The sequence below is a fragment of the Bufo gargarizans genome, chromosome 9 (genome assembly GCF_014858855.1).
Source record: "Bufo gargarizans isolate SCDJY-AF-19 chromosome 9, ASM1485885v1, whole genome shotgun sequence".
NCBI lineage: Eukaryota > Metazoa > Chordata > Amphibia > Anura > Bufonidae > Bufo > Bufo gargarizans.
The window spans coordinates 175,891,310-175,916,658 of record NC_058088.1 but is presented as its reverse complement, the minus strand read 5'-3'; the positions used below and the strand labels follow the sequence as shown (position 1 = coordinate 175,916,658).

General features: G+C 47.4%; 1 protein-coding gene across 1 annotated transcript in view; it reads right to left on the bottom strand.

Moving 5' to 3' along the window:
- Positions 1-8,819: 8,819 nt before the first annotated feature.
- Positions 8,820-25,349, bottom strand: part of ABCD1 (ATP binding cassette subfamily D member 1) — a 48,348-nt gene continuing 31,818 nt past the window's right edge. Inside the window, exons 7-10 of the mRNA XM_044306262.1 lie at positions 24,226-24,371; positions 16,460-16,544; positions 12,806-12,931; positions 8,820-11,041 (exon numbers count right to left, since the gene is read on the bottom strand). Of these exons, the coding sequence (XP_044162197.1) occupies positions 10,813-11,041; positions 12,806-12,931; positions 16,460-16,544; positions 24,226-24,371 (586 nt within the window). The 3' untranslated portion in view covers positions 8,820-10,812. The remainder of the gene's footprint in view (positions 11,042-12,805; positions 12,932-16,459; positions 16,545-24,225; positions 24,372-25,349) is intronic.

The window sequence follows — 25,349 nt, the reverse complement described above, 5'->3', positions numbered from 1 at the left end:
CAGCATGCTGCGCTTTTTGCTCCGGCCCAAAAAACTGAAGACTTGCCGCAAGGCCGGATCCGGAATGAATGCCCATTGAAAGGCATTGATCCGGCCTTAAGCTAAACGTCGTTTCGGCGCATTGCCGGATACGACGTTTAGCTTTTTTAGAGTGGTTACCATGGCTGCCAGGACGCTAAAGTCCTGGCAGCCATGGTAAAGTGTAGTGGGGAGCAGTATACTTACCGTCCGTGCGGCTCCCGGAGCGCTCCAGAGTGACGTCAGGGCGCCCCAGGCGCATGGATGACGTGATCGCATGGCACGTCATCCATGCGCCTGGGGCGCTCTGACGTCACTCTGGAGAGCCCCGGGAGCCGCACGGATGGTAAGTATGCTGCTTCCCCCGCTCCTACTATGGCAACCAGGACTTTAATAGCGTCCTGGCTGCCATAGTAACACTGAAAGCATTTTGAAGACGGATCCGTCTTCAAATGCTTTCAGTACACTTGCGTTTTTCCGGATCCGGCGTGTAATTCCGGCAAGTGGAGTACACGCCGAATCCGTACAACGCAAGTGTGAAAGAGCCCTAAATGGGCTGACCGTGGACACACAGTCTGATCCAAGTTCAGATCCCACCACTGGAGGTCCAGGTCTCCAGAACTGGCCAGCTGTATGGAAAGTCCCAGTCACTTGTCTTAATGGGTTTGTTTTCCACTTCCCTTTAATTATTGGCAGATACAACACCTCGCTCATTCACCCTCATCTCCCCTGGTGTTACAGCACGTACAGGCCCTGTTCACACCACGCCGCATGAAAATACACACGTAGCTGGAAACCATCAAGTACCGGCCTCATTAGCATGTGAGCAGACCGTTATGTTGTGCAATCTGGTAAGGACCTTACATCTGCATGTAAAAAAAAAAAGTGAAACGGCGTTCAGGAGCGGACATACCCTTTAAGTGAACAGAAATATTAAGATTGCAGATGTTTTTATCCCTTGGGGGCTCTTTCTGGTGTGATGCAAGTTTTGATGGGTCAATCAGATGCCTCCACTTCATGTGTCCGACCATCTAATATATATTGGAGCCTCCTGACTCTCCCACATCTGCTGATGTCAAGGGACAGAAGGATCAGACATGTTGGATTTAAACTGCCTGGTTCTTTTGTGCTCAGGAGAGAAGCTGCTGGCAGCGGTGTCCAGCAGAGGCTTTCTCCCCATTCATATGCATGATCAGCTGAATCAAACACACAGATAGATATGAGATAGATAGCTTTCGGTTCAGTCTGTCCTCTGTGTATCACCAAATTAAAGAGGACCTCTCACCTCTCCTGACATGTCTGCTTTAATAACTACTTGCATCCCCCATGTAATAAAAATTCTGGAACATCTATTCTTATGGCTTTTATTCCTCTAGTATTCCTGCTAGAAGTTATGAATGAATTACAAGTCTGCAAAGGTCTAGATGGGTGTTACCAGTTCGGGAAGGTCACTGATTGGACAGACTGCAGCGACACAACCTTAAAGGGCTTCTGTCACCCCACTAAAGTCATTTTTTTTTTGGCTACTTATAATCCCCATACTGCGATATATCAATCTATAATGCTATTACTCATTTTGGTTCAGTAGTAATAAAAAAAAAAACAGACTTTTATAATATGCAAATTAACTCTCTACCAGCAAGTAGGGCACCCCCTCCTCATGTTGATTGACAGGGCCAGCGAGCGCGCTCGTCCTCTGCTGGCCCTGTCTGCATTCAAAATCTGGCGCCTGCGCCGTACCTGTCTTCAGTCGGCGCAGGCACACTGAGGAGGACGCTCGCTCGGCCACTCCTTCCTCAGTGCGCCTGGTGTAGATGTGACGTCATCGGTGCAGGCGCCTTGAGGATGGAGCGGCCGAGCGAGCGTCCTCCTCTCAGTGCGCCTGCGCCGACTGAAGACAGGTACGGCGCAGGCGCCAGATTTTGAATGCAGACAGGGCCAGCAGAGGACGAGCGCGCTCGCTGGCCCTGTCAATCAACATGAGGAGGGGGCGTCTATATGAAAGGAGGATGCGGCTGCTACCAGCAAATAGCCGCCCTACTGGTAGACAGGTAATTTGCATATTATAAAAGTCAGTTTTAAACTACTGAACCAAAATGAGTAATAGCATTATAGATTGATATATCGCAGTATAGCGATTATAAGTAGCCCAAAACGACTTTAGTGGGGTGACAGAAGCCCTTTAACTGGTAACTCTCATCTGGACCTTCACTGCAAATTGCTAGTAATTCCTTCATAACTTTTAGAAGAAATAATAAATGACTAGGAACCCTAAGAATAGATGTTCCAGGATTGTTATTACATGAGGAAGGCAAATGCCATAGGAGGGGACTAGAGCTCTTCAATTGGATATCTTCAGCTGAAACCTCCTTCCCTCCCCCTCCTCTATTTACAGTTTTACACTAGATGAATTTTTGATGACTGAGGAGGATTTCTAACATTCACAAATATTGTGCGGGGGCAGAAAAAGGGGAACTAAAGGCTGCTGCACTGAAGATGCCACATGATACATAAATGTAAGCAGAAAGAGAGAGACAGAAAGAGAGAGAAGGGGGGGTAAGAGACAGAAAAAGAGAGAAGGGGGGGGTAAGAGACAGAAAGAGAGAGAGAAGGGGGTAAGAGAGAGAAAGAGAGAGAAGGGGGTAAGAGAGAGAAAGAGAGAGAGAAGGGGGTAAGAGAGAGAAAGAGAGAGAAGGTAGAAACACAGAGACAGAAAGAGAGAAGGGGGGGTAAGAGACAGAAAGAGAGAGAAGGGGGTAAGAGACAGAAAGAGAGAGGCCTCATGCACACGACCGTGGTGTGTTTTGCGGTTCGCAAATCGCAGATCCGCAAAACACGGATGGCGGCCATGCGCGTTCCACAATTTACGGAACGGCACGGACAGATTTTAATATAAATGCCTATTCTTGTCCGCAAAGTGCGGACAAGAATAGGACAGGTTATATTTTTTTAGCGGGGCCACGGAACGGAGCAACGGATGCGGACAGTGAATGGGTCCGCATCCAAGCCACAAAAACTGCGGCTCGGATGCGGACTACAACAACGGTCGCGTGCATGAGGCCAAAGAGAGAGAAGGGGGAAGAGACAGAAAGAAAACTAGAAGAAAGAACATTTCTGGTTCTGAGACGATACTGGATCCAAGCAGAAGGAAATAATCACGCCACGCTGCGCAGTATTTTCAAATCGTACATTTATTAGTATCTAACCAATAGAAGACATTTGGTCGGAGAACCACCAATTCATTAAGGCACATAATCTGATTGACGGCATTGCATAGTCAGTTAGAAGAAGCACAATATTCAGAGATCCACTTGGCTATTGGGGGTGTAGGCAGTAATAGGTGAACGCCGCTGTCCGCTCCGAGGCCGTATATGGCGGTATATATGGCTGTAAGTGCTTTCATATAAAGATACTAATAGTGGATACAGATATTAGTTATACATGTACAGTCTCCGGATTCACGGATATATTAGCTGATCCTGCGCGGATTATTCCACCTGATAACAATAAGGTTCAGAGATCATTAGGCGTCTGGAGCCAAGAAAGGTCCGGCTCAGACTTGGGCAGAGAACATTAGGAAATGGGTGGGCAGGAAGCGCGGTCAGGTTCTGAAAACCGTGCTCTGCTCTGAGTGTTTGAAGGGGCTCTCTGGGAATAAGGAAAATTAAAATACTTAAAGGGAACCTGTCACCGGGATTTTGTGTATAGAGCTGAGGACATGGGTTGCTAGATGGCCGCTAGCACATCCGCAATACCCAGTCCCCATAGCTCGGTGTGCTTTTATTGTGTAAAAAAAACTATTTGATACATATGCAAATTACCCTGAGATGTGTCCTGTCCCTGACTCATCTCACGTACAGGACTCATCTCAGGTTAATTTGCATATGTATCAAATCGGTTTTTTTTACACAATAAAAGCACACAGAGCTATGGGGACTGGGTATTGCGGATGTGCTAGCGGCCATCTAGCAACCCATGTCCTCAGCTCTATACACAAAATCCTGGTGACAAGTTCCCTATAAATATTATTTTATTATAAATATATTTCCAAATACCTTTCATTAGTTATAGTTGCTTGTTATGTCTGGGGAGCAATCATCGGGGAAATAAAATGGCCACCGTCCTATTCATACACACAAAATCTGTCCTAATCACACACAGGACAAGTTACTGCACAACACTGAGGTAAAGAGCTGCCTCATCCTCCTCTCTGCTCTGCTTGTCAGGGATTATCATCCTGAATACAGTTTAGGCTACATTCACATGACCGTATGGGTTTTGCGGTCCACAAACCACCGATACCGGCTGTGTGAATGTGCGGACAAGAATAGGACATGCTCTTATCTTTTTTGCGGGGGCCGCAGATCGGATCTACGGATGCAGTCAGCCCCATTGAAATGAATGAGGCCGCACCCGTTCCAAAAAATTGCGGAACGGATGCGGAGCCAAAAATACGGTCGTGTGAATGCACCCCAAATATAATCTTGAGCTGAATCTCTGTGGGAATGAAGTTCATGAGGAGACATGGAGTACAGAGAGAATTGGACAGGACAGACTGTGGTAATGGAGACTGCATACAAGTGCTGCTGCTCATTATCCACACCCCACCTCCTCTCTGTACTTCATGTCTCCTCATGAACTCCATTCCTACAGAGATTCATCTGAAGATCATATTAAACTGTATTCAGGATCATAATCCCTGACGAGCAGAGCAGACAGGAGGATGAGGCAGCTCTTTAGTTCAGTGTTGTGAATTAACTTGTTCTGCTGTGTGAATAGGACAGATTATTTGTGTACCAATAGGACGGCGGCCATTTTATTTCTCCTGATGATTTCTCCCCAGACAAAACGAGACACTATAACGAATGAAAGTTATTTGGGAATATATTTATAAGTAATATTTAAGCATTTTATTTTTCTTAATTCACGGAGAACCCCTTTAACTGTGTATGTGCGAAGCCTGGCATCGCCCTCATCAATGAGAGGCTATGAAATCCTGACGACCCTTTATGCACAGAGAATGGTTTTATTTCGACAATTTAAAGGGGAAATCCTGTTACCATCCCCTGTGTTATAGATACAAGTAAGATCACATTGGTCTATGATTTCCGCCCCCCGCTGCTATATTGAGAAATCAGACCCCTTTGGCACTGCTCGGAGATTTCTTCATTGATTTGAATGGGCCCTTTCACAAAAATGGTGCTGGACTTCCATTAACAGAAGGGTTAGGGTTAGGAATCAGCGGTGGCCCCACCTCATAGACTTCACCAGTCTCCCATCTATCCGATCATTTTGACTAGACCTCCCTCTTTAAAAGGTTACGTGCACCATTTTTCTATCGCTCCGATGCATCTAAAGTGAAAAATCAAGCAACATTGCAAATAGTTTTCATTACAAATCTCCTACCTTTTTTTATCTACAGCTTCTGCACAGAGCTATGTGTTTCTATGGTAACAGACTACAAACAAACCCCAAGTAGTCTGACTATATTCCCTGCTCACTACTTCTCGCTGTTGTAGATTTAGAAGGCAAGTATGAATCAGGGAACAGGTGGATAGTAGCGAACGGACTACCCAGAGACTGTTTGTAGGTCTGCATAGGAGCTGCATACACAAAACTTTAGGACATTAATTTTTGTATTCATACTATTAAATATTTCCATGTTTTATTTTTATTTTTTGATGCATTAAAGCTGGAAAGGTGGACTTACCTTTGTGCTAGCCAAAATCTAATGTTCCCTGCAGCTGCCAAGCCAAAAATCAACAGATTCAGGCCGCCTGCACACAACCATATCTGTTTTGCGAACCGCGGGTCCACAAAATATGGATGTGGTCTGCGATTTATTTATTTTTTCATCCCCCATTGTAGAACGTGCTCCATCATTGGAGGCACGGATGCAGGCAGCACACGGATGATGTCCGCGTACTGTTCGTATTTTTTGCGGCTCCATAGAAATGAGTGGGTCGGCTGGCAAGCCAATTGTGGATCGGACCCACCAAAGCAGTTTCCTTGTGCTGACCAGTAGTGGGGCATGGGTTACCGCTGGATATTTTACATGGGTACTTGTAATGTTGAGATGAAGGCATGGCTCTGAAAAATGAAGGCTGCTTCAAGTCCTCGCATTATTCACAAGAATATATTTTTACCAGGGGTGGTTTGAAGAAAGAAGCCTCAGTCTCCCAGAAACAGCGCCACTCTTATCCATGGCTGTGTCTGGTATTGCAGCTCTGCCCTATTCAATTGAATAGAGCAAACCTGCAATACCAGACACAGCCATGGACTAGAGTGGTGCTGTTTTGGGGGGGAAAAAATCCTTTAGACCATATCAATGAACTGTCCCTGTGGGGGGATAGATAAATCAGCTCTGGCTACAGTCTCATAAAGATGAATGGAGGAGCAGCAGCACCGATCCTGCAGATAGGGATACATTTCAGTGTGCCACCCCCTTTAAATAAATACATGAGGGGTTGCCTGCTGTGTTCCCAGACACCTCTGTGCTCCCGAATCACCTGCGTCTTCCCCCCTCCCTCCCCATCCAGCAACTAAGACAAAGGCTTCTTCCTCGGAGCCGCCCCTGGATCTGCCCTGCGGGTGAAAACCGAGGCCGCAGTGTCGTATGATGAAGCAGCCGCACAATGGGAGCTGTGTATTTATTACCTGGGAGGGGGCGGCACTGGTGGAACCCGACCCACAGCCTCGGGTCAGTAATTATTAAGCTCCCCGCTGCGCCGCCGCCAAATAAACCGTGACGTTTAATTAACCCAATCCCTCCTGGAATTTAGGGGGAAAAAAATATAAATAAACTTCTGGGGGAGGAGAACGATGGGTGACAACCAACGTAGTCACCATGACATCTCCCACAGAGGTTGTCAGCCGGCTTATCCAGGCCCCTGAATGGCAAACCTGTTTAAAAGGGCATCTGCCAGCAGGTTTGTACCTATGAAACCGACTTGTGCTCTTGGCAGCTGAAGGCATCTGTGTTGGTCCCATGTTCCTATGTGCCCGCATTGCTGAGAAAAATGATGCTTTAATATATGCAAATGAGCCTCTAGGAGCAACGGGGGCGTTACCATTACACCTAGAGGCTCTGCTCTCTCTGCAACTGTCACAGGCAGACGTGATTTCATTTTCCCTGCCTTGCCCTGTCAATCAAAGCAGAGGTTGCGGCAGTTGCAGAGAGAGAGCGCTGAGAATCTATGAGTAACGGTAACGCCCCCATTGCTCCTAGAGGCTCATTTACATAATAAAACACAATTTTTCTCAGTAATGCGGGCACATATGAACATGGGACCAACACAGATGTCTTCAGCTGCCAAGTGCGCATGTCAGTTTCAGAGGTACAAAACTGCTGACAGATGCCCTTTAAGTGGAAGGGTGCATACAGAGATTACTAATGATATGAGGTTAAAGGGGTTTATGCAGTTAGAACCATGGGGCGGCGCCACTCTTGGCCGTGTTTGGTACTACAGCTCAGCCTCACTGGGGAGAACTGATGAAAAGAGCCGCAGTGACCTACAGACAGCTCAGCGCCGGGATGGTTAAAGCAATGGGGAAGTGTCTGCAGAAACTTCCGCGAGATGCCACATGATGTCTTTGATGGCATGGTACATGCAAAAACCAATTCCTCTTTTTTTCCTTTCTACCAGACTGCCGAAAAAAATCTAATATTCTGTCCTGCTCATTCGTTTTAGATACAGGTCCAACGCAGAATGCACACAAAAAAAAAATTTTTTTTTAAAAAAAAGCTGCTTCAGGGTTAATTACGGCCATTAACCCCGAATGTTCACATCTTATTGGGCAACGTCTTCAATTTACCCAACAGAATTTAGTCGTCAAGTGCCAGGGGGTAAATTGAAACAGATATCAGTTTGGCCTTATGGTTGCTAGGGGCAAGAGCCAGAGTCCTCCTTCCCTTTATATCAGGGGACAAAACAACCCCCTACATCTCAGCTTCCTTCATGTCTGTGAATGGAGAATTTGTCGTCCTACTTGAATATGTGAAGGGGGCTCCTAGTAATTTGTAGAAGATCTGACGTCATGGTCTCTGTACACATTACCATTGTTCTGCCAACAGAGCAAACACCCAGGTCCTGTCACAGCTGCGGCGGCCATATTTACTTTCACAGGCCTTGTGAGATATATATATATATATATATATATATATATATATATATATATATATATATATATATATATATATATATATATATATATATATATATATATATATATATATCGCCTCACCCATGAGAAATGCCCCCCCTCACTCCCCTCGCACTTACATGGCTGTCTACCTCTAGGTGCTCAGGAGCTCTGCCATCTTGTAGGGGGCGTGACAATACAGATGTCTGTCAGAGGATGTGCTGGGGTTGTATCAAACGGGAATTTATACTGAGAACTAATATACAAGCGCTGGCGCCTCGCAGGCACGCGCCGGCTTACGGGGAATGTGCGGGCCTCTAATCTGTCCTGCTTAAGTGATTAGGTGAGATGCTATCTCCCTGAGCCGCTGCGTGACGCCCCCACTCTGTCAGCACCTGTGACGTTATCTCGTGAGGGGGCCGCCCACGAAAACACAGAAGTGTAGACTATAATGTGCATACAGGCACGCAAATCCAGATTTACAGATATAATGATATAAAGTATATAAAAAGTTTGTGATTATATTACTTATCCTGTATTATACTCCAGAGCTGCACTCACCATTCTGCTGGTGCAGTCACTGTGTACATACATTACATTACTTATCCTGTACTGATCCTGAGTTACATCCTGTATTATACTCCAGAGCTGCACTCACTATTCAGCTGGTGCCGTCACTGTGTACATACGTTACATTACTTATCCATATAATACTCCAGAGCTGCACTCACTGTTCTGCTGGTGGAGTCACTGTATACTTACATTACTTATCCTGTACTGAAGCGGAGTTATAGCCTGTATTAAACTCCAGAGCTGCATTCACAATTCTGCTGGTTGCTACTGGTAAACAGTCAACGAGCTTGTTGTCGGACACAGCCCTAACAGCTTGTTTGTGCTCCCATAATGCAGGGAGAGAGCAAGGCCTCCCCAGCTCGTTTGGCTGGCTCCCCCATACACATGCATGCTTGGCTAAAGGGGAAAGAGCCACTCCCTCTGACAGTGGCTTATGTCCCCGAGAACAAAAGGATCAGGCATGCCGACATTCCACTGCCTGATCCTCATCTCCCGACGGCAGAGAGCTGGAGGTCCTCATCAGTTCAGCTGGACATTTATCTAATCAGGTCTTGTGCAGACACTGAACATGCAAGAAATGCTGGGAGATGTGAGCTCTAGCGTCTTCAGACTTGTGAAGGCAGCCCTGCACTATAACACAGAACGAACCTTTGGATCCGTACATCATAAGCAATGCAATATGTTCCTGTAAAAGGCACATTGGTCTGCATAGGAGCTGTATACACAAAACGGTAGGCTAGTTTATCAATTAGGACTATTGGCAACGTTGCTTCATTTAGATGGATTAGTGCAATTACCTGGCTGTGCAAAAGGACACGCCCTTCAAAGAAAGTAGATAAAACGAAGTGTGCTTATTGCCTGGATTAAAGTGGTAAAGACTAGGACTCCACAGCTCCACCTATGAGTTTGTGGTCAAATGGAGGCATTACAGCAATGTCTATGTTTTCTTAGTGGCAATGATCTAGTGTTAGCTTCCCTCTAAGGCATGGGGGGGGGGGGGGGAGAACACCCGCACGTGGGCTTGCATTGGGTGGCACATGCATTACGTGACCCTAGGATGCAATCCCTGCGTAAAGAACAGCTCTTCGCCCTCTTAGCTGTGAGAAATCTGGAACCAAGGAACTGGAAGGCTGAGGGTTTACCAAGCTGCACTGACACACTGGAGCAAACCCTCAGCAGAGGAGGCAGATTTGCATTCTTGCTGATGCGTTCACCTCATAGGAGGTCTGTCTACTCTGCGCGGAAAATCTTCAGGGCCGTACAGGATGTGTACTTCTAATATAGCCAGAATGCTTCCATGTGATGACAGCAAGCAGAGATCTTGAAACTGGCATGTTTTTCCATTTAAACCCTGCACTATGGCTACGGCGATAAATAAAGGAATGATAGTTAAGGTGCAGCGCCATTGATGAGGCGGGCACCAATTATCTGTATCATGGTCATGGAGCAGTGCCATCGATTAGGCGGGCACCAATTATGTGTAATCAGAAGGTGAAATTTACCATAAAATTGCCATTTTAACCCCAAATTGACATGGGCGTCCAAAGAGAGTCTGGGTCATGAGGTGGGTTTGGACTCTCTTGCTAATCTGCATAGGAGGAGCAAGAGTTTTTAGGGGCTGAATACTTTTGCAATAGAAGTCGTCCCGCACAGGTACTGCCACATGGCACAGCACAAGTCGTCTATACTCCCTTTGGAGGTACCTGTGCGGGACGCATCAAGGAAGGCAAGGGTAGGGCAAAAGTATTCAAACCCCCCCAAATTTAATTCACATTTTCTGGACTAAACCCTCAATATGTTTCGGAGGACAGAAAGGACTCCTACCTAAACTTGGCACCACATTCGGTGTCGGGGGGGGCTATAAAGTGCATGATTATCTGCGTTATTGTGGTTTGCTATATCCTAGCAAAAATTTATCTTTAAAAAAAATAAAATAAAAATCATAGAAATAAAAAAAATAATGGCTGAAAGGTGGGAGTGGGTAATAGGGGCTACCCTGCAGGTACTGGTGAGGCTGCGGGCTGGACACACCTTGACAGCCTGCGCAGTGATGGCTGCCGACCCTGCGCAGGAATGTCCTTACTCGGGCTGCTCAGCTTTCTGTCCGTCTTCGCCGCCGGACACCTCCGAATCTTCTCCCAGGATCTGGCACAGTTCGCCGAGCCGCTGCTGCATTTTCGGCATGCCGGCCAGCTGCTGCTCCAGCCTTTGCTTCTCCTCGGTGAGCGAGAGGCGAGCGGCCGTGTCCAGCTTCTCAAACTTCCAGCCTCCTTCGCCGTCGAACTGCAGCAAGTGAGTGTGGTACTTCCTACAGGGGAGAAGGTTAAGGAGCGGTCAGTGGCGCACAAATACGGTCGCAGGTACTGGCCGCCTGTCCATGGCTCAGCTCCATTCAAGTGAATGGGACTGAGCTGCAATACTACGCACGGCCTGTGGACAGGGGTGGTGCTGTTTTTTGGAAGAAATCAATTTAATAATAAAAAAATATTAAGAATAGTAAAATCAGCTATGTTTTTATAATCCTGGACAACCCCTTTAAGACAGGGCCTGTATCAATCTCCTTGGCCTATCGTTCCAGGCAATGTTAATAGAGTCATCAAGCGCAGAGACATGGGGATGTCAGAGGCGGCAGGACAGTGAAGGGCGAGAGGAAGCAACGCGGTAAATGCCCTCATCTTCCCTGGGTAAGGTCACTGTACGTACTGCAGAGGAGGCCAAGAACAAGCCTCCATTGTCCCTGCGTCCCCTTCGTGGAGGCCAAGGCTGGAGGCCATCCAAGTTCCCCATCTGTGACGATAGAAGGGGACAGAAGTGGGGCACAAAAGGGCAGCTGGGGGGGGGGGGGACCGCATCTCTGAGAATGGCCATACAACCCTTACTTAAAGCAGCAGTGATGCCGTTTAACCCCAGTGCTGCCTGACGCGCTCACCCCTCATAGTACTGTGATGCCGAGGCGCTGACTTCACAGGCTCCGCACATAATGGCGCCTTGTGCGTATGAACATCTATTATTTCCTAATTAAACACAAGTAGCGAGGGAGAAGGAAGGCACTGGACCTTCTCACATGCTCCGAATTCCTCCCAATGGTCCAAAGTTTTGCCACAAGGCCTGGAAATAATACCGCCTGCTGCGCTACATTGTGCATTGTATGAGCCAGTGCAAAAGCTGAATTACAGACGTACCCCATCTACCCTGGACCCCATTTCTTCTGGTACCAAAGTGACTATAAACTGTTTCTCCATGTGACTTAAGCAGACATTAGGAGGGTTGTCAGAGCTGCACAAAAAAATTGCCCAATGGGGAATAGATGTGATAAAACTAAAAATAAGCATTACTTCTAAGTTATGCCCCGCTGTTGTGGTCCTCGACATTAGTCTGTTTTCTTGGCTGCAGTGGTGACATGCCCATACATCCGTGAGACACTGCAGCGGTGGGCGGCCCGAGGATGCTCCTGCTGCAGCGGTGGGCGGCCCGAGGATGCTCCTGCTGCCGCGGTGGGCGGCCCGAGGATGCTCCTGCTGCCGCGGTGGGCGGCCCGAGGATGCTCCTGCTGCCGCGGTGGGCGGCCCGAGGATGCTCCTGCTGCCGCGGTGGGCGGCCCGAGGATGCTCCTGCTGCCGCGGTGGGCGGCCCGAGGATGCTCCTGCTGCCGCGGTGGGCGGCCCGAGGATGCTCCTGCTGCCGCGGTGCGCGGCCCGAGGATGCTCCTGCTGCAGCGGTGCACGGCCTTAGAGGCACCAGCTGTATGGAGCATGAAACGCGCCAGCTGTGGCGGTGCACAGCACGAAACGTGCCTGCTGCAGTGGCGCACAGCGTGAGGCACACCTGCTACAGCCGTCATGTGGCTATATAGGCACATCACCGCTGCAGCCAAGTAAACATAGACTGGCTGTAACAAAGGGGAATAAATACATGGCTACAGAATTCATTTTTTTTATTCATTTTTAATTGTTTTAACCTGCAATTTTAACCCAACCCAGGCAACCCCTTTAAGGCCGCTGTTAGGATAATTTTAGCCCTGACGCAAATATGTGCAATATCGCACGCCACACGTGGAGAACAGCCAGCTTACCACAGAGAAGGTCGGTGGGTGATGGACAGCAGGGCGATCCCGGCATCCTTTGCCGCTAGGAAGATCTTGCCTTCTACGTCAATGCTGACGGCGCTGGTGCACTCGTCCAGGAGGGCGTACTTGGGTCTGCAGAGAGAGGAGCATCAGATGGTTGATTGTCACAGGCAGCTCTCATCCCATCGACAGCTGACTGACCCCTGAGGTCGGGGCGCTCAAAACGCCAGGAACATCATGTTCTGCCTTCTCCAACAACCTTATTTTCACCATGTATGAATTGAGGAATGCATCTGGATTTCATGGTGATCGTATGACCTGAGGAGGTATGATCTACGCGGTCCTTGTAGTGGAGTAACAGAAAAATGTACCCCTCACTCCGCCTGACATGTCCGTTTTACATCCCCCATGTAAAAACTATACTGCAGCATCTATTCTTATGAGTCTGTGTTGGGCCATTCCTCTAGTATTCCTGCTAGAAGATATAAATTCATTTCCAGCAGTTTGCAATAATGGTCCAGGTGGGCGTTTCCAATTGGGAGTGTGTCCCTGCACAGTCAGACTCTGCAGGGACACCCCCCCCCCCCCCCAACTGGTAACACACATCTGGACCTTCATTGCAGACTGCTTCCACGTCATACATAACTTCTAGAAGGAATAACGGAGGAATGGCACAGCACAGAGTCGTAAAAACAGAATCCACAGAACTGTTCTTACATTGGAGGTGAGAGCTCCTCTTTACATTAGCTACTAGGTAAGGATGGGGCTTTAACTTTGAATACAAGTTCCACAATGGATCTCCTAAGGCTCTGTTCACATGGGTCTTGGTCACAGCGCTGGATCTACCATACAATGGAGTCCAATGGCAACTCGTATGCAATGGACAAGTCTCACTTGCATACATGAACAACGCCTTATATCGTTTATACACCTTCGATAGCCGCCATCCGACCTCGCCCTCTCTCATACACATGCAAGCTTGGTTCAGCTGGGGATGCACGTGTCCTGAATGGGGAGAGGGGAGTAAACCACTACCAGAAAAAAAAAAAAGGAACAGCCATGTAAAATTCAACATGCCAGGCCCTTCTTTGCTGGCATGAGAGTCGGGATACCCCCCCTACACATGACGGTTGGCCAGCCCCACTGAACCGATAGATAGGTCATCAATATCGGATCAGTGGGGGTCCGACTCCTGGCACCCCCACCAATCAGCTGTCTTCAGAAGCTGCGGTGTAGGACTTGAACAGCTCCACACGCTGTGTAGTGGTCGGGCCTGGTTACTGCATTTCGCTTGACCTTACAGCCCTGCAGTAACCAGGCCTGGAGTGTATGGACCTATGTAGTTCAGATGCTGTAGCTCCTAAAAATCACTGAGTCAGACCCCGGCCAACCGGATATTGATGACCTCTCTTATCCCTTTCAGAACCTTGTGATTTTCCATTTTTTATTCTCTGGCTTCCCGGGGTCATAACTTTTTTTTATTTTTCCGTTTACATAACCGTATTAGGGCATTTTTTTTTTTATGGTGTTCACAATGTGGTAAAAACGGAACAGTTCCCTTCATTCTCTTGAGCAGTACGATTACAGCCATACCACATTTATTTCGTTTTTCTTGTGTTTTAATACTGGAAAAAAAGGGGTTAAGGATAGCTCATCAATATCTGATAGGTGGGGGGTCTGACACCCGGGACCCCTGCTGATTAGCTGTTTGAGAAGCCTTCAGCAATCGCAGTAGCACCGTGGCCTTCTCTCAGCTTTCCCTAGGCCAAGTGACGTCACGTTCAATGGTCACGTGACCTAGGCGCAGCTCAGCCCCATAGAAGTGAATGCGGCTGAGCGCGATACCAAGCACGTCCACTATACAATGTATGGCGCTGTGCTTGGTAAGCAGGGAGAAGGCCGCAGTGTTTAAAGGAGCTCAGGTGCCTTCTCAGCTGATCGGTGGGGGTCCCAGGTGTTAGATCCTCACCGATGAAGGAAAATCCCTTTAATTCCAGCTCATCTATAGATAGGGGATGCAATCTCTATTTGTTCAAATATGGTTCCCAAGGGCAAGAATTGGAGCCATATTGAAAGGGATATCCTAATGATAAGCTGATCAAAGGGAGCTCCACTTCTGGGCCTTTCAGTGGTGGAAAGTGTGTGGTTACCCTGCAGTGCCACCGCAGGTGAAATGAGGTATTGCACGGTGTCCATATAGACAATAAAGGGGTTGTCTCATCATGGATAATGGGGGCATATCGCTAGTATATGCCCCCATTGTCTTATAGGTGCGGGTCCCACCGCTGGGACCCGCACCTATTCGAGAATGGGGCCCTGCAAGTGAAGGAGGGCGCAGCTGGCCTCCATTCATTTTCAATGGGGCCGGCGAAAATAGCTGAGCTCTGGCTCGGCTATTTCCGTTTGCCCCAAAGAAATGAATGGGAGCGGAGCCCGCGCATGCGCGGTATGCTTTCATTCACTTCTATGGGGAGCAGGCTTGGTGGTGGCCGGACCAGAGTCTTCCAGCCACCACCTTGCGGGGCTCCGTTCTCGATATAGGTGTGGGACCTGCCCCTAGTGAAATGCCCCCCATTGTCCATGATGAGACAACCCCTTTAATGTGCCTTTGGTGTGATACACGGACATGCCAGGTCCTCCAGCGTGAGAGGCGCTCTTCCTATAGGGTCCTCCTCAAAATTCCCCCAATAGGGCAGACAATCCACAAATCTGAGCCCCTAGTGGTGAAAGGTGCCATAGGGACTTTGGAATTTTGGAAAAGTAAGCAGCACAGAGAAGAGAACCTTGGTGCTCCATATTAGGCTACGTTCACATCTGCGGTTTCCTTTCCGGTTTTGAGATCCAGTAGAAGCTGTAAAAACCGGAGGAAACGCTTCAGTTTTGTCCCCATTCATTGTCAATGGGGAGAAAGCTGAACAAACCGGAATGGAGTGAGTCAGAATGCGTTCCGTTCCCGCGCCGGACGTAAAACCTCTGCAAGCAGTATTTTTGTGTGTGGTGTGAGAAACTGAACATGCCGGATCTGGCATCAAAAAACATTTAAGTCAATGGTGCCGGTCCGAAAAGAACGGTTTCGGCACCCATTGACTTACAATGGTATTTGATGAAGGATCCGGCACGTTCGTTTTTGATATAATACAACCGGATCCGTTCTGAACAGATGCAGCCAGTTGTATTATTCATACGGATGCCTTTCCCTAGGGTTTTGCGATCTTCTGGCGAATCTCAAAACCGGAAAGAAAAGCGCAGATGTGAAAGTAGCTTTAGGGCTCATGCACGCGGTCCGCAAAACATAAATATGCAAAAAAATTAAAATAATGTATGACATCCGAGTTGCATCCGTTGTAACAATGCCTGTCCTTATCCGCAAAACGGACAAGAATAGGCCATGTTCTATTTTTTTGGGGACATACAAATACGAAATGCACACAGTCATTTCCTTTTTTTTTTTTTTTCAAGCCCCATTGAAGTGAAGGGTTCTGCATATGGACCTGTAAAAAAAAAAAAAATATATATAAAACGGAACGGGAAAAAAAAAACAAAAAAAAAAACGTTTGTGTGCATGAGCCCTTAGACAGATGGAACACAGACGTGTGCGATGGGGACGTGTGTCAGAGAAATGGAGGATTCAGATGGGACTGAAGAGGACAGGTTACTTACTTGTGGTAAAACATGCGCGCCATTCCAACGCGTTGCTTCTCTCCCCCGGAGAGAACGTCTTTCCAGTCACTCACAGAGTCCCAGCCTGTACGGAAACACAAGACAAGTCACATAGATTTGATGCAACATATACCTTAGATTCAGTGGCTGGCGGCTGCCAAAAACGGTTGATCAGTTGGGGGGGGGGGGGGTGTACCGGTTGTCAGACGTCCCCACCAAGCCATGACCTACCCTGGTGATGGGTTATCAGCGTTGGCAGGCTGGAAAACTCCTTGAAAGTGTTCCTCTCCTATAGGGACCCCAGAGCAGGACTGACTATGCCCCCCCCCAGCGAAATTTTTATTAAAAATGGAGCATTTTTTTAATTTAAAAACAAACAAAAAATAGTAGAACAGGTGTTTCATAAGTGCGGCCCTCTTCCTGAACACCATATTTCTCAATGCCCAAGGGTCCATTCACACGTCCGCAATTTTGCGGAACAGGCGGGGACCCATTCATTTTCAATGGGGCCGGAATGTGCTGTCCGGATCCGCACTTCCGTTCCGCCAAAAAAATAAAATAATTTAACGTGTCCTATTCTTGTTCGCAATTGCGAACAAGAAAAGGCATTTTGTATGAGCGTGCCGGCGATGTGCGGTCCGCAAAATGCGGAACGCACATTGCCGGTGTCTGTTTTGCAGATCCACAAAACACATACGGACGTGTGAATGGACCCTTAATCAATACACTGATAAATCTCCCATATACGGCTCTAAATCCTCTGCTTCCCTTCATGTAGAACATGATAAAACGGTCTGCCGGCAGTCACCCCTAGGGGGAGCTCAGGGCATAGCGATGTGTGCAGTCACCATAGATATTAATAGAAGCTGTAAAAAAAAAAAAAAAAAAAAAATTCTTTGCCATGAGCTCCCCCTGGTGGTCAGTGCTGGAAAAATGCAGTGGATTGATGCCGGAATCAGAAGGAAGAGTTTAGTACATCAGTCGTGTGGTCTGCCTCCATGGTAAACTATGCCACAGGTCTGGGACTCCATTTTTCTGTTACAGAGCGACTGCCGGCACCCTGCCGATCAGATGTATGAAGAGGCCGTGGTGCTCAGGCCTCTTCCTAGACCAGTGACATCACATTAGTCACATGGCCTAGGCGCAGCTCAGCCCCATTCAAGTGAACAGGGATGAGCTGCAATACCAAGCACAGCCACTATGCAATTGACGGCGCTGTGCTGGATAAATTGTGAGGAGGCCTTGGCGCTCACTGGAGCTCTGCGGCCTCCTCAAGTAGCTGATCGGCGGGAGCTGGACCCTCACCGATCTCATATTAATGTCCTATCCCGAGAACAGGCCATCAATATGAAAATCCCGGAGAACCCCTTTAAAGGGCTATACCAGTTCTCCCCTATCCACTGGATTTGGGATAACTAATTGAGCACTGGGATTCTGACTATAGGCAACCACTCTGATCCTGGGGGGGGGGGGGGGGTCCCGTTTCCCCCGTTCTAATGGTCAAGCATGTGCCCTATTTCTCCATTCATTCTCTATGGGACTGCTGGTGACAGCCGAGGGCTGTACTGTCCCAGACTGGGGCCACCACCGATCATTTAGTTATGCCCCATCTAGTGGATAAGGAATAACTTGTAGTACCGGAAACCCCCTTTAAGTGAGAGCTGTGTATATCTGCAGTGAGCTCCCCCTAGTGGACCCTTATAAAAATGCATGATCAGCAACTGATTTTACACCTCCCCTATGGGTGCACATTTTTGGCCGATACTTGTCAATCAGCAGAAGGTAAACTAACAGTATATATGTGGAATTCCCCTTTAAATACATATCCCTGCCGTCACAGAATGCCCCTGTGGTTGCCATTAGCCTCTTCTACTAGAAATAGTGTGCAGAACCCCATACCATTCCAACCATGAGTGATGGTGACAAGAAGGCAAGCAGCGGACCCTCCTGTCCCTGGGTGAGGGGGTGCATAGGCCCCCCCTGGATTTAGTCACCGGCCTCACATATCATCTGCGGTCTCTTTGTTGTACGTGCCAAGACAGAAAGGCCCTGGCACGGGAACAAGAAAAAAAATGGATGACGTGATGGAATAAACAGGTTGTTGTTGATGCCTGCACAGATAAGACGGGCGAGACAAGCGGGCGTGAAAAAGACGGGGGCGCTCTCTGTGTCTAGACTTGAATGTTAAAGAGACTTAAAAAGGTGGACGGGAACAAATAAAATAAAAACTGGGCGCTAATGGGAGTCTGTCAGCAGAAACATCCCTATGCAAACAAGCCCAGTGCCAAAAAGGTCCTGCTCACCTGATAATGGAGCCTTTCTTTAATCCATCCATGGCGCCCTTGTAGAGAAATGCAACTATTAAGGAGTTAAGTGGAACAGGGGCGGCGCTGTTCTTCTCATTGCACACAAGCTCCTCCCCTTTCGCTGCCCTGTCCCTCCTTTGGATCGTTGATTGATGGGACCAGGCAGTAGGTAGGTACTCGCACCTGGCCCTGTATTCTCATGCATGTTCCGTCCCTTTTTATATCAGCGCATGCGCAGTGGAGCACCGATTCTCAGCCAGGATTAAAAAAACAATGCACTGTGCATGCGCCAATATCAGAATGAATAGTGCATGAGTGAGAATACAGGGACAGGCAGTAGGTAGGTACCCTCACCTGGCCCTGTGTTCTCGTGCATGTGCAGAGCAGCACATAGTCTCTGGAAGGATGAAAACAAGTGCACTGCGCATGCGCCGATATAAACACAAATGGTGCATGTGTGAGAATTCAGGGCCATGCAGTGGGTATGTAATCTTGCACCATTCCTTTTTATACTGGAACATGCGCAGTGCAGCATGGGGGTAAATAAGTGCACTGTGCATGCGCTGATATAAGAGCAAATTGCCCATGAGTGAGTAGACAGGGCCAGGCGAGATTACTTACCTACTGCCTGTCCATGTTAATCAAAAATTCAAGGGAGGGGCTGGGCAGATAAAGGGGCGGAGCTTGGGTGTGACAAGAGCAACAAATCGGTCCTTGTTGCAATAAATGCCTCATGCACACGGCCGTATTTTGTTTCCTTGTCCGTTCCGTTTTTTTTGCTGATAGGATGCGGACCCATTCAGTCTGCATCAGTATGTCCGTTCCGTAGCCCCGCAAAAATAAAATTGTGCATGTCCTATTTTTTCAGTTTGCGGTCAAGAATAGGCATTACAATGGATCCGCAAAAAAAAAAAAAAAAAAAAAAAAAAAAAAGCCATACGGACGTCATCCGTTTTTTTGGGCAGATCCGCAATTTGCAGACCGCAAAACACATATGGTCGTGTGCATAAGGCCTAAAACTTCATTGTGTATTTCACTGCGAGGGAGCAACGGATGGATAAAAGAAAGGCACCCCAATAACCAGGTGAGCAGATCTTGGTTACATAGGGATGTCATTGCCGACAGTCTCCCTTTAATATCCCATTTGTCTGAAGGTTGTGTCCCTTCACAGCCTGACACTGACAGCACTGATTGGACAGAGTATGTAGGGACACGCCCCTTTAGAATGACAACACCCAGCTAATTTAATTGCACATTTCCGGTAGGAATAACAGAGGGACGGCACAATGCAGAATTTTTTTTTAAAGAAAAGATGTTCCTGATTTGCTGTTTCAAGCCATGTCGGGTCCTCTGTAAGACATGCCCTCGCAGGCCTGAGGTTCAGGGCTTTAGGAAAGCTGGGTGACAACCTCATTGAGCGTTGCTATGGTGGCCAAATTAGAAATGGATAAGGGGACGTGTATCCATATGCCAGTCTTGATCTCCCTGCGCTGGGGTGCAGATGCCTCTTAACAAATCAGGCGCAGCTCTGCCCTGCCGTGCGCCAGAAACTGAAGTCTACGCCAGCTACAGGTTACGCCACTTACTGGTGAAAGTTAGGCTACTTTCACACTAGCGTTTTTCTTTTCCCGCATAGAGTTCCGTCAAAGGGGCTCAATACCGGAAAAGAACTGATCAGGCATATCCCCATGCATTCTGAATGGAGAGCAATGCGTTCAGGATGCATCAGGATGTCTTCAGTTGTTTTGACCGATTCGGCAAAAGATAAAACCGCAGCATGCTATGGTTTTATCTCTGGCCCAAAAAACGAAACACTTGCCTGAATGCCGGATTTTTTTATTTATTTTTTTTTACATAGGAATGTATTAGTGCCAGATCCACATAAATAAAAAAAAAAAGTGAAAAAAAAATAAAAATAATCGAAACTGATCCATTTGTCCGTATGACAAACGGACAGACTGATCCGTTCTTGCAATGCATTTGTAAGACTGATCCGCATCAGTCTTAAAATGCAATCAGTTGGCATACGTTTTGCCGGTTCCGGCGACGGAACTGCCTGCCGGATTCCTCTGCCGCAAGTGTGAAAGTAGCCTTATAGTAAATGCGGCGCAAAGGCCCGCTAAGCACCCCCCTTTTATAGGGGCACTTCAGAAAAGTGCAGAGAAGCTCAAAAAGCTCACACATGGCATGCACCATCTGCAACTTTTTTTTTTTTTTTTTTTTTTTTAACACCACAATAATGGCGTTAATAGCTTGATTAGTGTCCTTCATAGTTATTTCTTAATTGCAGCCGCTTTAACCTATTCAAGCCCGGAGTTTTTTTTTTTGCATTTTTGTTTTGCGCTCCCTGCCTTCTCAGGGCCATAACTTTTTTATTTGTCTGTTCACATAGCCATATTTGCGGGACAAGTTGTACTTTCCAATGCCACCATTTAATATTGCATATCATGTAGTGGGAAGCGGTAGAAAAATTCCAAATGGGGTGAAATTGCAAAAAAAATAAAAATAAATTCCACCACAGTTTTACGGGTTTTTTATTATTTACGATGTTCCATAAAACTGACTGGTTACTTTTAGGCTAGGTCTACACGACGACATTTGGGCGCAACATTTTGTTGCACTAATGTCGCACGACAATTTTTATAATGGCAGTCTATGGACACCATCTCGAATGGATTTTCTGCGACTGTTGCATTGCAGCCGCAGCATGTCGCTTGTTGCAGTGCGACACCATAGACTGCCATTATAAAAATTGTCGCGCGACATTAGTGCAACAAAATGTCGCGCAACAAATGTCGTTGTGTAGACCTAGCCTTATTCTACAGGTCAGTACGAATCCGGCGATACTTTCACACTTGCGTTCGGAGTGGATCCGTCTGGTATCTGTACAGACGGATCCGCTCCTAGAATGCAAACAATGGTATCCGTCTGCATTATATTTCAGAAAAAAGTCTAAGTGTAATTTACATTCAGACGGATCCGTCCAGACTTTACATTGAAAGTCAATGGGGGACGGATCCATTTGAAAATTGCACCATATTATGTCACCTTCAAACGGATCCGTCCCCATTGACTTCCATTGTAAGTCTGGACGGATCCGTTTGGCTCCGCACGGCCAGGCGGACACCCGAATGCTGCAAGCTGCGTTCAGGTGTCCGCCTGCTGAGCGGAGCGGAGGACAGACGGTGCCAGACTGATGCATTCTGAGCGGATCCGCGTCCACTCAGAATGCATTGGGGCAGTACGGATCCGTTCGGGGCCGCTTGTGAGAGCCTTCAAACGGAACTCACAAGCGGAGCCCCGAACGCTAGTGTGAAAGTAGCCTCATATGTATAGTTTTTCTTGCACTTTGATAGTGATAAAAAAAAAAACATTTTTTTTGTGGCTATATTTTGAACTCTATAACTTTTTGGTAATTATGTATACGGGCTCATTTTTTGCGGGGCGATCTGAACTTTTCATTGATATCATTCAGGGGTGTGTATGACTTTTTGATCACTTTTTATTTATTTTTTACAGAAAATGAAGCGACCAAAAATGGCAAATCGGCCATTTGGACGCTTTTTTCCGTTTTGCTGTGTAGGGAATATATTTTTATACTATGGGCATTTTCACACATCGCGACACCCATGATGTGTATTTTTATTTTTTTAGTTCTTTTATTTTGGGAAAAGGGGGGTGATTAGAATTTTTAGGTTTTTTTAATTTATTTATTTTTAAACTTTTTTATACTTCCCACAATGAACTATAACAATCAATCATTAGATTGCTATCATCATAGACTCCAATGCACTAGCATTGGAGTCTGAGGATTACACTACTTTCCTATGGAGCCCTATTACAGGCAAGGGCTCTATAGGAAATACTATACAGCAGCCTCCTGTCATTCACAAAGACAGGGGCTGCTGCACACACACTCCGGCTCCTCTGATAGCCACACGGGGGAGCCGGTGCACCACCGAAAGTGCACACTTTCGGTTTCAGCGTGCTCAGATGCAGTGGTCAGGATTGACCACGGCATCTGAGGGGTTAAATGTCCGCGATCGCCATTACATGTACGGCACTGGGCGTGAAGGGGTTATTAAAAGGGGCTGCCTCGCTTCAGCAAGTGGCATTTATCATGTAGAGGAAGTGAATACAAGGCACTTACTAATGTATTGTGATTGTACATATTGCCTCCTTTGCTTGCTGGATTCATTTTTCCATCCCATTATACGCTGCTCGTTTCCATGGTTACGACCACCCTGAAATCCAGCAGCGGTGATCGTGCTTGCACACTAAAGGAAAAAGCGCCGGCCTCTCTGGTGGCTGGGACCATGAAACGGCGCCCAACCCTTCCAACCATACTGTTTAAGGCATACTGTGATACAGTTGAATATAGAGAGATATTTCCACAGCCCTACCACCGCCCTCACTTGTCTCTGGGTCTTGCCGCCTGAGGAAATCGCCTCACCTGTCCTCATTGGTGGTGCACCCCTGATTGCGGGACTCCCATAGAGCTGAATGGACAGGTGCGCTATCCTTTGCTTCGAGAGTTCCGTTTCGAGACATAGGTGTGGGACTTGCGCCTGACATTAGTGGCATAGCCTAGCGATATGCCACCAGTGTGTGAGATGGGCCAACCCCTTTATGCACTTCTGCCCTTTTCATGTGAAAAATTTAAAGAGGTTCTCCAGGCTACTATCCTCAGGATAGGCCACCAATGTGAGGTCACTGGGGGGGGGGGGGTCAGTTACTTGGCACCCCCCCCCCCCTCCATCTACTGGTCAGCCGCGGCACCTAGTGAACAGAGAGAAGGCACCTGGCTCAGTACACGGTGTAGGTTTTGGTACCAGTGGACTGCGACTCAGCAAACATTCACTCCGGCAGAGGATCTCAATACCGGAATTTTTTTTTAAATATATACGCTTCCGTTTAGTCCTCATGCATTTTGAATGGAAAGAGATCCGTTCAGGATGCATCAGGACGTCTTCCGTTCCGGCAGCATTCAGTTTTGTGGCCGGACATAAATACAGAGAAAAACGGATCCAGCACTGAAAACATCCGTTTTATATGGAGCCTAAAAAACTGGATCCGTCACCCATTGACTTTCAATGTATTTAGTGACTGAGCCATTATTATTTTTTTTCGTTTTGATTTCACACAACCGCATCCTAACGGAACGGATACATCCTGATGTGCAAAATTAAAACGGATCCGTTTAATTCTGCCAGCCTTACCTCAGATTCAACAACTCAAAAGCAACTGATCATACAGCCAGCATAGGCCATGTATGGCCCACCAGAGAATTGATGACTGACCCCTTTAACCGGGACCAAAAAACGATAATTAATATTGTATAAATCTCATAATCAAAGTAAGAAAATGGTGGTCCTATAGCACCATCTGCTGGCGGTAGTGAGGTACTGCAGCCTATGCTTTTCGTATGGAAGGTCAGGCTACTGAATCCTGCTCACTCACCTCCCTCTCGCGGCACCAGATAGTTCAGATTGACGATATTCAGGATGGCTTCCAGGTCCTTGTCGGTGAAGCCTTTCACCTTCATGTCACTGGCTGTGTCAGGGTAAATAACCTGATCTCGGAGGGTGCCCACAGACATGTAAGGCCTGCATGCAAAGAAAAATGGGTCATCGTAAGCATGGGCACACGTCACATATGCAACATACAGACCTAATATTAGTCGCCGCTTTATATACTGTATGAGCAGCTCCTACAGCAGGAATTCAGCAGTGGTCGCTATAGAGCACGGCATCTAAGGGGTTAAAGGTCCCCGTTTGTGGACATTGGTGGTGCGCGTCTGCTGTGTAAGACATCAGGCACCGCTGTTTATGGTGCCTGCTCAGCTCCTGATCAGGCGCCAATTTTCGGCGGATTTCAGGAATGGGTTAAAAGGGTCTGTTCACTTCTCTTCCACGAACTTCCGTCGGGATCTTTTTGGGACATCCGTTTTTTTCTTTACAACGAAAGTCTATGGCAACAGGATGGAGTTTTTTCATGACAGTTTACAGGATGTTTTTAGGACTCATATACACAAAACGTATTTTGTTTCCGTGTCCGTTCAGTTTTTGTGGACCGATTGAACTGAATGGTTCGGCACCACCAAAATGATTCCATGTGCATTCCATTTCCGTTCCACAAAGAGATAGAACATGTCCCATTATTGTCCGCATTACGGACAAGGATAGGACTGTTCTATTAGGGGCCGGCTGTTCCGCAAAATACGAAGTGCACACAGAGGTCATCCACATTTTTTGCGGATCCGTATTTTGTGGACAGCAAAATACAGACGGTCGTGTGCATGAGCCCATAACAAGATGAAAGGGGTTGTCTCACCTAAACATGGTGGCATATCACCATCTCTAGTATGGAGCTCCCAAAGTGAACAAGAGCGAACCGCGCATGTGCAGTTACAAAGTAGTGAATGGAGCACTGGCCGCGCTTGCGCGGCACACTCTGAATTCACATCATTCCGAAAACAGCCGAGTGTTCAGCTATTTTTGGCACTGCGACAGAAATGGAGGGCGGCCACGCATGTGGGGGGGTGGGGGGGGGGGGCGCTCTCCTTCGCTTTGGGTACTCCGTGC